This window comes from Panthera onca, chromosome C1 (assembly GCF_046562875.1).
Source record: "Panthera onca isolate mPanOnc1 chromosome C1, mPanOnc1 haplotype 2, whole genome shotgun sequence".
Lineage (NCBI taxonomy): Eukaryota > Metazoa > Chordata > Mammalia > Carnivora > Felidae > Panthera > Panthera onca.
In genome coordinates, this window is record NC_138346.1 from 70,171,467 (window position 1) to 70,184,054 (window position 12,588).

The 12,588-nt window shown below is 35.4% G+C and overlaps 1 protein-coding gene across 2 annotated transcripts in view; it reads left to right on the plus strand.

The window, feature by feature from the left end:
- IFIH1 (interferon induced with helicase C domain 1) overlaps window positions 1–12,588 on the plus strand; it is a 56,410-nt gene that overhangs the window by 24,691 nt on the left and 19,131 nt on the right. For both annotated transcript variants that reach the window (XM_060621112.2, XM_060621113.2), the window contains exons 4-5: window positions 2,480–2,584; window positions 7,846–8,066. In XM_060621112.2, coding sequence (XP_060477095.1) covers window positions 2,480–2,584; window positions 7,846–8,066 — 326 coding nt within the window. The remainder of the gene's footprint in view (window positions 1–2,479; window positions 2,585–7,845; window positions 8,067–12,588) is intronic.

The window sequence follows — 12,588 nt, forward strand, 5'->3', positions numbered from 1 at the left end:
TTATATATGTTAGAACAGAGCTTGGGGAAAACTTTGACTTTACATATACACAAAATAGTTTTAAGGTTGTTGTTGAACTGCTAATGATTAGAGAATCAAATGAAAATCAAGTGCATTACACTTAATGGGAAACAAAGATACAGGGTTAATTTTAAATAATACTTGTATTTTTCGGTATTTTTGGTATTATCTTCAGTTCTCAATACCCTATTTAAAATAACAAATGAAAAGCATGTCAAAATTTACTTTTTTGCTTCAGAAATCCTAGTCTGTATTTCTAGATCTAGAATTATCCTTGCAATGACATTTTCCCCATCTCATTTTACACCTTGCCTTTTCCTTATAAATCTTATTCTCTTTTCATCAGTACATCTGCCCCAAACGCTCTTCTGCTTGACAGTTCTATCCCACACTCGCCTCTAAGCTTCTAACAAGGCATACCTCTGGGAATTGCAAAGTGCCATATTTAAAATCTCTCAGTGAGATATACAGGTTTTCCCGTGTAGTCATAAGGGATTCCTCAAATCTGAGTTTGAGAGCTAATCTACGACAACTGGTAGGCACAGTATTTTCAAATTAGTATATTTGTGTTGTGCTAATATACTTAAACAATATGCGTGTCCGTTGAGAATTTTTCCACAAATTCCTTATCAGCTTTCTTTGAACTTAAAAAAAAAGATATCTTACATATTTGATTGGCATCAGTTATAATTCCATTATATTTCCTGCTAACTAGGCTTATTGGAAGGGAGATATCGCAGATGTCGTAGATGCTCAATGGAGTACTAGTCAGCAATAAAAAGGAACAGATTAGTGATATGAACAACAAGGATGCATCTTGAACGTGTTAGGTTAAGTTAAAGAAATCAAACAGAGGCTACGTATTGTGTGAATCCGTTTATATGATTTTCTGGAGAAGGCAAAGCTATAGGGATAGAAATTAAATCAGGGACTGCTAGGGGGCAGCACGAGGAAAATGAAAACAAAGGGGCTTGAGGGGACTTCTGAGGTGATAGAAAAATCTTGATTGTGATGATGGTTGCAAAACTATATACATGTGTCAGTGTCGACAAACTAAACCTACCTAAAAAAAACAACCTAAAAAGAATGATTTTCATATTATCTAAATTGTACCTTAATACACCAACTTAAAAAAAAAACTGGTTAAGGAAAAAGAAGATACTTGTAGTTTTGAGGAGTTGTATATGGTCTTTTTCCAGAGAAATTTTATTGATAATATACTATGTGTGTGTTTCAACCGGTTCTGTTACTAGCCCTAAATGGATGGCACTCACACTAGTTTCAAATAGCTAACGGCTACTTTATGTAATTTGTTTTGTGCATTTGGGAGCTTTAGCATGAAGTGATAATTATGCAACAAGTATAAATATTATGAAATGTTGTTCGTTGTAAGAAGAACGGTATTTAACGGAACTCCTGCCCTAATACTAATCAACAACTTGATTTTTATTTCATTTTCCAATTATCAGCACTGAAGTTGCAGTGGTAAGAGTTTATTGTACCTAATATTACTTACTGGTTATCAAATTCTGGAGGGTGAATTGTACTAGCCCCATTTTAAATGAGGGCAAGTTAGGCTCAGAGCAACCTCAACAGCAAATTTCACAAGTCCTGATTCCAGGGCTGGCGTTTGCTGCCATCTTTCATTTACTTTTCCCAGCTTAGCAATAGTTCTGATCCCTGTGGATAAGATGGCATAAATCCTTGGCAATAAACTGTAAAGAGGGAAGTCTTCCCTAGAGGGAAAAAAAGATTTTCCAAAGGAATTGATGCTGAGTACTGAAAACCAAAAATCGGGATTAACAAGTTAAGGGAACGCTCTTGACATTCATCCTCATGGTGACTTTTTGATGGAAGCTTAGTTTAATTGTAGTAAAGGAAAACATTTATTTCCAGCCTCACAGAAGCTTCCATTACAACTGCAGTGCCAGACTTTAATGATATTCCTTTTGAGCAAATTCTTTGTGAGATTTTGAAGTAATGTTTATCGCTGAACTGTTCTTTTCAGAACCAATCAATAGAACCATGTGGTTTATCAATTCTTTATCCTTTATTAATTCCCTGCCATATTATGTTAAAATAACTCGGTGGTTTCTGTGTAGTACTTTTTGTCTCAATGCCACCATCAAGCCTAGATCTTCTCTTCTTGCACAAAACTTACATGGTGGGGGGACATCAAAAGTCACATGTGTTTACAAATTTATATTTGCTCTCGAATCGGATGTATGATACTTCAAGTAGGTATATGTGTTTGATTCACTACCCTACAGCTGCTCATCCATAGTAGACTTTTTAAATGTTGCTTGCCAGGAACTCTTACCTTTTATTCATAATTGTCTGGGTGTGCCTTTTCCACTTGCATTGAACTGTATGTACTGTGTGCTGTAGAGGTGTGCAGTTAAAATACGTTTATTCTCAGAAATATTTTTAAAATATTTTAAAATGTTTTCCTTTGCAGAATCAGACACAAGTTTGGCAGAAGGAAGTGTCAGCTGCTTAGATGAAAGTCTTGGACATAACAGCAACATGGGCAGTGATTCAGGCACCATGGGAAGTGATTCAGGTACTGCCTAACTGTTGTGTAAACCTTAAAAAGTGTGAAATAAGACGCCATATAGTGGAAAGCATGGGGGCTGTTCATACCCTCCCTAATGTATTTATGCAATTAAAGCAATTCTTTTCTCCAGTTGAAGTAGTTTTGGAACTTTGCCATTCACTTTCTTCAAAAGTACAACTTATAAAAGTCTTAGAATCAAGCTCTCTAATTTTTGATCCAGTACTTATCTTTTTGGTGTCGATAAGATTATGCATATGCCACCTTCCATAGAATTATGTCATCTATTTTATTTATGCTGTCTGTTTCAGTTAATTTGACTGCATTTAAATGATGTATTCAGTTTGGTACATGTGTTCCAAACCTTATTTTTTTTAATTAAAATACTTTTAAAATAAATCAATTAATACTGTCAATAAGATGATGGTGACTCTGTAGATTAGCTGCAGATAACAAGAGTCCTTTTAAAATGAAAAACTAAAAATGACACGTGTAGTTAAGAGAGTTTCAGTTTCCCTAAATATCTCTTGCATAGGAGTAGAGTTTGCAAAAACACTTTTGTCACTAAATGAGAACTTTATTAGGTGTTTCCCTAATTGCTCCCTCTATTAGCTGGTAGCACACCAGCAATAAACGAGAGCGCCTCTTCTCAATGCCACACTTTAGCAATACCTCCTGTTATCAGATTGCCTAAATGTTGTCAGTCTGGTCAAATTCATATCGCTTCTTTCTGTTGATTGAATGTGCAATTCCAATGATTACTACTGAACTAAAATGTTAACATTTTCTAAGAATAGGTGATAGATCCTCAGAGATTTGTTATACACCTCTCTATATTCGTCTGGTGTTTGAAGTATCTCACAATTAAATTAACAAATTATAAACAAACAAAAAATGCTTTGCAATGTGGCCAGCTAAGAATCGGTAGGAAATTGGCAAATTCAGAAACACAAATTACTTTTGTATTCATTTGTTTTGTGACTGAGTTGTAGAAAACACTTGGAAAATGTTGTGTATTTCAGATTACCCTGCATTGTCTGAAGAATTATAGAAATTTAGCTAGAATAGTCCTGAAGGGACAAAATCATTTACATGAAAATGGTCATCTGCTCTAAAAGCTTTCCAAGCTTTTAAAGGGTTAATTCATTTTCTGTTCACTGCAGGCAGTGTTTATTAAGTTATTGCCCTATGCTTAGTTCTGTGGATTGTATTTGAATTTTCTATACTTGCTATGCAAACAACTGTTAGATTTAATAATTAACATTTCTATTAAATGTTATTGCTGTTAGAACTCAAACTGTGCTCTAGCTAATATTTAACATCTTTATGGTTGTTTTAAGCTTCTGGACCTCATCCTAATTTTTGTTTGTCTAAGTAAGGGCTTTTCAACAATATTCATTCATTCAATAAATATTTAATGGGCATCCCCTATGTGTTGGCCATTTTGTCTATTTAGAGCTGTTAGCAAATGTAACTATTTACTGATTTTCAGTCCTCAATGTGGCATGAAAGACGTGATAAATCTGAACACAACCTACTTTTAAAAAGCAAATACATTTTCGAAGGCAAATACATTTGAAGACAAACTCATTTTCAAAGGGCACCCATTGAAGTTCTAGATGGGGTCAGTGCTTAGAAATGAAGAATTACTTCGCATAGTGGGTAGTAAAATTCTGAATTTATAAAATTATGAGATTTCTTTCCCTCAGGTGCATCGTGTAGAGCGAATTAGAAATCAGTTCAAAAAAGGTTTAGATAAATTGCAAATTGGTAAACATGCATTTAATTTCTAAAAAGCATCACAGTGTTTGCGATTATATCTTAACCTTTCAGGCTGACAGCAAAGGAACTCTATTTCATATGTCCTTTGTCCACCTTCAACAGTTACATAATGGGACATAAGGCTCATGGATGTGACCCAATACCATAACATTGTGTTTCTTTGTGGAAGTATTTCATCATAGGAAAACACGATTAGTAAGGCTCCTAAAGTTTAAATATTCTAATTATGCTAGGGAAGGCTTTTTTGTTTTTCTGTTTCTCATTTTTAGAGAGATACACTGCATCTCACAAAGTGGCAATGTTTTTGGCAATACGCATTGGCCTGATATGTAGAAAGTATTTCCTTACTATTTCGAGGTAATACCTATTAATATTTGTCCAGCTGGAATGGCGTATTTTTCCGTGGTTACATACTATAGGTAAAGGAATACTTTGTCGATTTCAAACACATGCAGTGACAGACCTTTTCTCTCCAAGAATAACTCAGCTGTCAAAATCAATGTGAGAATGAAATGTGCCACATGGTGTAGTTCCAATAAAATGTTATTATTTAAGTCCTATTTGGTTTTATTTTTTGACCATTTATATGGCATAGTATAATTTCAAGGTCTTCAATCAATATTTGTTGTAGAGGAAGGGCACAGTGTTATTCAAAGCTTGTGCATATTTTAAATACCACATTCATTATTGCATTTAATTGATTTTGCTTTTCAAAGCAAGCCAAAAAGAAACAAAAAAACAAACAAACAAAAACCCAAACATTTCTTTTATAAAGGAAATTGGCTCCTGGCTCCTTGACACCCGCCCAGTTCTCTCCTTCTGGTGACAGAGAAGAGAAAATTCTCTTTTCATTGCTTATGTGGATAAATTCTTCCATCCCTATGTCAGAGGATGTGATAAGGCAAGAATCAGGCTGAATATTTAGCACTCACCCAGCTCTTCTTTGGATGCTGTTCTCACAATGAATCCAACTCTGATTTTTTCCATATTCACTCTGTGTTTCTCTTTTAAACTTGGGGCTACCCATCAAGTTTCCTAGAGTTGACTCAAAAGTATGGAAGCTAATAGAGCTATCTGTCTAATAGCCAGACATTGTTAGTGGCTGCAGCATACAGTGCTTTAGACCCTGAAGTCCTTGAAGACAAGGACTCCATTCCTGGGGCTGCATGGCACATAAGAGCCACCTAGTGAATAATTACTGCACAATGAATTAGTGGTGCATGATGAGGTAAGTAGCAGGGAAACATCACAACTTTGGCTCTAGAATCAAATCTTGAACATGATAGTCCTTTTAGCTTCCTAACTCATCTTACACTTTTCAGTATAATAAATAGCTAGTATGCATAAGTGGTATTGATGTTGTGCTCATTTGACTTAGTTTTAGATTACTTGGGAAAAAGACAGAAAATTGCTCTAATTTCTCTTTTTAATTTGTATCACCCAAGGATATAGTAGGAAGAGTGAAAAATAAAAAGGGGAAATGATTAAAGAAGTACATTTAACTACTACGAGGGAACCAGAATTTTATTATTTGTAAAAATCCATGCAAAAATATACCTGGAGTGAAATTAAACAAAGGGAATCTGTTAATATCTTTTAATGAATTTCCTAAATTAAATATCAATTTAGCAAAAGTAAATAACTGGATCTTGGTGTTAAACGCAATTTAAAATACATCTTCCTTTGCAAATATTCTTGCTCTTTTGGAAGTTAGGTAATCAATGCTGGTAGTGTAGGTAGAATGGTAGGATTTTGATAATCTATAAAAGCCACTTAGCAGAGAAGTAATGATATTCTTAAATAAATCTGAACCTTACATAAATGTAATAGAAGATGAATCATTATGATTGCTGTAGAGTTCAAAACAAGCATTGAGAGCAAACTTGTAAATGCATATTTTTAAATGCTGGTGATCTTAAATGAGTTTCTCCTGAAAATCATATTAAATGAATCGGCAGATGATCCAATGATAACTTAAATGTATTGCATCTTTGTTTACTCATCCATACAGAAGACAAATTTCCTGCCAGGTTAGTAGATGACTCTTACTAAGTGGTATTTGGTGTGAATTTTCCTACCTATGCAGATAGGACTATCACAACAAGTTAAAACCCATTTAAATAGAATCATCCAGTTGCTGAAATGGAACCATCAGCAATTTTTGTGAAGTTAATGGGATTATGTTGGTTTAGTTTTTTTGCAATCATTGATAAGAGAAAGAACACTTCATGTGTAATGAAGTACTAAGTGCTGTCATTTCATTTTTTCCTTATGACTATATAAAGCATAAGACAGGCTTTTAAATTTAGATATAATATTTATTTTACTGCATTCCACATGATAGGTTATACATTTTTAGATCTTTTTCCCCTGGCTAATATAGATAAATCTGGTCACTTTTATTTATTTCTTTTCTTTTTTCTTTTTTTTTTTTTTCCCTCCCCGAATCTGGTCACTTTTAAACAAAACATGTTTAAACCAAGATATGTTATAATGATTTTATTCTAATGTTCAAAGAATTAATGTATATTAGTACTTTATCAGAATTTTAAATTCAGAAATCTATATTAACTGGAAATATTTTTTATATATTGCATGGTGAGTTTCAGGAAAATACAAAGATGTGGAGAATACATACAAGGAAGTGATAAAGACCAAAATTCAAAACTAAATTTATCACAATTCAGTTCAAACCAACAAAATTATTTTTCATCTTTTAAAGACAACCTATCAACTAAAGGCTTGCATGGGAAGTTTTTCCCCTTCACCCTTGTTTAATCTAGCTACCTCACATGGCAAAAATAGGGGGTTTTTTTGTTTTTGTTTTTGTTTTTTTTTTTTTGCCATTTTAGAGTTTGGGAATAGACAGATGATAGATAGACAGGCAGACAGACAGACAAACAAGCCTTGGGATATTTGGTTGTCAGATAAAGTTTTTCAAATGAAGGAAAGTAGCATTAGCTATAATATCTTCTTTGCAATTAAAGGTAAGGGCTGGGGAGGGGCAGATACAGAACAAAGAGAACTAATGACTCCTGCTTTCCCAATTCCTCTTGATTCATAGGTATAAAGTCTAAAAAGAAACAAGTAGGGCATAAGGGCTCAACCAAAAATTGGAAAGTCTGACGCATTAAGAACTGTTACTGCCAATCCTGTACTACAGCCCTTTCTGCAATTTCCCCTGGCTTTGCTCACTCTGTGAAAAGACTCTCCCCTGTTCCCTCCCCTCCCTGCCCACCATCCTGTTCATTCCCTCCCCAGGAACCTCCACCCCCAGGCGACTTCCATGGTGGAGTGCCTGGTTGTATCCTGCAAATGCCAAGAGAGCTGACACCCATTTGGTATGGAAAAATAGAAAAATGGATTGCGTTGGACCACACATGAAAGGGAATTTAAACCACAAGAAGCCTATGTTCGGTTTTAGACTTCCTAGCGTTAGTTGTTTTATTGCCCATTCCCTTACTTTTCTACCTTTTAATTTCCTTCAGAGGAAGAAAATGTGGCAGAAAGAGCATCCCCTGAGCCAGAACTGCATCTCAGGCCCTACCAAATGGAAGTTGCCCAACCAGCCTTGGAGGGGAAAAATATCATTATATGCCTCCCTACAGGGAGTGGGAAAACCAGAGTGGCTGTTTACATTGCCAAGGATCACTTGGACAAGAAGAAAAAAGCATCTGAACCTGGAAAAGTTATAGTCCTTGTCAATAAGGTATTCAAATCGCACATAATACAACTGTGTTTATTTTCACTTTATTATTCTGACGCATTTGTAAAATGACACTATAACAATGGATCGCACGGATTTAGTGTAATTAAGAGTAATCTTTTATTTAATTTATATCTTTGCTTTTACAGTTAAATGATATCTAAGTTATTAGCTTTTAAAATGATTTTGCTTCATAAGACCAGAGCAAAGATCAAATAGCTGTTATTTAGGTATTAAGAATACATTTACCCAGATATTCTTTAAGGTTAACTGGCACTAATTTAAGTTATCACTGTATGTGGACATGAATGACCTCAAAATATTACTGGAATCTAGGATCAAATATTGTCTTTTGAAGTCTCCTTAACTGTTGGCCCTTAGTTAAAGGTGGTAAATCCTCCTTATCCAGAATATGTATAATTTATGTGAAGATAAAGAGAAAATTAAGTGAATATTTGGCTGATCTAAATCAAGTTAAAAAGGAAAATAGATGACTAACTTTCAATAATTATACAAAGATGCTACTTGAAATGTAACTGAGGTTTCCCTCTAGTAATTTATGTCCTGGGATATTTAAAGACCAATCTTCGTAAACAGGTATAATTCCCCTTTACGATAAAACAAAATCTAGTTTTTTGAGCTTTATTCAGATAAATGAGTTTATTAATTTATTAATTTGCATATTGAGTGGATTAATTTTTACTTTTATGGAGTAAAATTGAGTATACATTTCCATGGCCAAAATAGTCTTTTCTCTATTACTTACAATAACTCGGTTTTCAGCATGACCCTTACCAAAAATATAGCAACAGACTATACAGCTTTCTTGTGTTTTTGGATTTCTGTTATGCTTAAAGTTTTAGTTGCAACCTGCTTTTCAGTACTGAAGTAACATACTCAGAATCTATGATCTGAGTAATTTCTATCATGTGGTTCCAAATGCATTCTATATACATCTACTAAGTCAAAAGATCTTTATGCTTAAATGACTATTATTAGAATACTTTTATTTCTTTTGTGACAATAGTGATACACCAGAATTTACTTGCCCATAGCTTTTCACATAGTGTCTTTATTAAGGACATTATCTTTTGGAATAAAAGGAATCTAGCTTTGACTACTACTTCTACCTACCAGTAGTTTAACCTTGGACAAATTCCTAACTTCTCTCACTTTAGTTTCCTCATCTGTAAAGTGAACAAAATAATAGTACCCTATACAGCTGCTCTGAAATTTAAATTAGATGATCTGTCTAAAGCCTAGGAATGATTCAGTGAATATTAGTTTTTCTTCCCCTCCCTCTTCCTCACCTCCAAAACTTGGTAAATGGAACTTCTTAACTAGTTGAACAGGGTCTTAATGCCAGGTTTGGAGAAAAAAACAGAGTTAACTGGATTTGAAGATACTTCAGCTGGAGTTCTTGATACCATTTGAATATTCTACAGTTTAATTTCCTCAACCTCAGCCTCACCATCACCCTCCCTACAGGCTCTCCTTCCCTCTATATCTATCTCTTTGTTAGTTACACCACCTCCTCCAAAGCATGAAGCCTCAACACCTAGGGTATATTTTTGATTCCCTTTTCTTATCAGGCCGCAGGGTCATAAACTATTAGAGCTGAAAGAGAACTTCAAGATCTAGTGCTTATCCATTGCAGGGTGGTTCTCTCACCTCTGCTGAGTAAGCTGGAATATCCAGAAAGTCCCCATTTTAATAAGATAGCTTGATCCATTCTTTGAATAACTGACTCAGAAGGAAAGCCCTAGCAAAATCTGTTTCTCTGGAATCCACACTCATTGGTGGGAGTTCTTTCCTCTGTGATTATACACAATAAGTATTAATTCTCCTGCCTTGTGACTGCCCTTCACATAGAGAAGGCAGAAATGTGGTTCCTGTGTCATTTTTCTTTTGATTCCCTGGGATAAATATTCCTAGTCCCTTTAACTCTTTTTCATATAACATGGTTTCCAGATTTTTCATCATCCTGAGTGCCCATCCTTTTTGAGGCTTCTTAAAATACAGTGTCCAGAGTTGGGCAAAACACTACAGATACGGTCTTATCAGTGTAGATAGTAAGCCCATGTGACACGAAGCCATGAGCAGGTTTGCCTTTATCACGGTGCCGGCACCCACAGACTCATCTGGAGTTTGCCATAAACTAAAAGCCTCAAGTTTCTTTTTGTCCGAAAATCTGTTAGACTAGAAGCCTTTTAAGTTATTTTTGTGCAGTTAATTTTTTGAGCCTAAATGTAAATACTTAACATTCGTTTCTTCATCTTCTGCATGTTGACTGATCATTACAGGTCTCAGGGTTTTGTATGCACCTAATGTATCTCCTTCTTATAATGACTAATGACTCCCTCTCAGTGCTGTATGCTCATCACAAACCATTCATCTCATGCAACTAGGTGATTCTTACGAATCCACATTTACAGCCATGTTTGAATGTTAAATTATCCTCATTAATTTTTCATATTCACTGCCCTGTTGTGTAGACATTTAAGGACATAAGTCTAATTCATCATCTGCTTCGCTATTGTCTTTCCCTAAGAATTACTAGAAATCCCTCCACTGGTTCTTCCATATATGTCATAATTGTTTACTTTATTACCCTGTTTCTTTCCATTTTAAAGGCACATGAGCTTCAGTTCTTTTTGATTGAGTCAGGAAATTGCTAGTTCCGTATGTCACATAAACTTAGTTCTGTATTTGACCAAATAGATGGTATTATCACCCTTGATCTGGAAAAGAGAAATCCTGTCCCCTCTAACACCGTTTACTTTCATCTCCCTGCCTCCATGCTTTCCAAAGTTATCGCCTTCAAATGCAGGGAGAAATGAAAACACCACCTGTGTTCCCAGACTTTCTATTTCCTATCTAGGGCTTCAACATCACGAGAGATAAATCCCAGGTTCCTTCAGATGCTATAATACAGCCCCATATGATTCAGCAGAAGTGGGTAGCAGTTGGGTTTGATTAGTCTTGGCAGGCACTCTGTCACATCTCAGGAAAAGGCTCCAAGAGGACCACACACCTCCCAATTAGCCATGTCAGACTTGCATCTGGCTTTCTCTGTGTCCTTCAGTAGGAAGTCAATGCCACCCAGAGTGAGTATCAGGATTTCCAACACCTGCTCCCTCCTATGAAAACTTATTTTTGTTCTGTAGACCAGAAGATGCTTCTTCTTTGAAAGTTCTTGACTCATCCTTTACGGGCAGAACCCCAGGTCGCTTTGTCACCCCATGGTACAGAGATTCTTAAATCACTCAGCAGCATGAGGGTGTTTAAAGACAAATCAAAGGCGTATCCTGTCCTCAGGAATCTACAATCTAAGAAATTAGAGATGTGTACTAACAATATAATAATTAATATTGTATTGCACTTGGTGATACAATATTAATTATTTTTATCATACCTCATTAAATCCACACAGGTACTCTATGAGGTAGCCATAATTATCCTCATTTTACCCATCAGAAAACTGAGGCTCTGAGGCTTTAATTGGTCCATCAGGGATCATCCTGCCAATAAGTAGCAGAGCTGAAACTTGAATCCTTACCTTCTGAAGCCAACTGGCCTTCCTTTTTCACTCTACAGCTAGAATAAAAGGATTAGCAAAATATCAGGAAATTTTTATGAGTTATGAGTACCCAGAAAATGACAGCCTCTATTTCATTTAATTTTCACAACAACTCTACCGTAGGGCTAACATTATCCTCATTTTACTGATGTGGAAATTGAGATGATTCAGATGATTCAGTAACTTGTCCCAGGTCACATAATAAGCAGATGGCTGGAGTCATTTTCAGAGCTGACTTTCTTTCCTCTGGATCTTACTATCTCCTTCCATTAAGCTTAATTTCCATTCTCTTCTTCAGAATCTCTCTTACTTCCTCAGATCATTTCCCCTGTCTCATATAAGTAGAATGAAAAGGATAGTTCTAGAAAAATGTATCAGAAATGAGTTTGTGTAAGTGAGAGAAGAGCTGCGGTTCTCAAATTTTAAAGCCTTACTGTCACATGAGAGGCTTCATATAAGCGCAGGTTTTAATGTTTTGTCCCCAGAGATGGTGCCTAGATTCAGTAGTTCTTTGGTGGGGCCCAGGAGTCTTCATTTTCCAAATCTCTCAAGTGATTTTGTGGCAGGTAGACCAGAGACTTTTACCTTGACAAAAACAAAAACAAATACTAATGGAAAGTTTCTCTTCTTAGTCTTTTCACCTTGTGTTATTTTCTTCCAGTAACCAAACTTGGTTTTTGATTTTAGGTCCACACTGTTTCCTTAAAATTCATAGATTCCATTTTAACCCCTTCCCCCTCCACATTGACTCTTGGACAAGTTCATCATTTCTACTAAATAATGATACAAGACAGTGTTCTTTGTACACTGTTCTCAGCCAGGGGTATCAGCCAGCCCTCATTTTACACATAAGTAGGACTCACCTCAAGTAAAAAAGATGAATAACACATGTTCTGCAGACCAATAGAAAGATAACCATTGATTACATTATCTGGTAATCACATT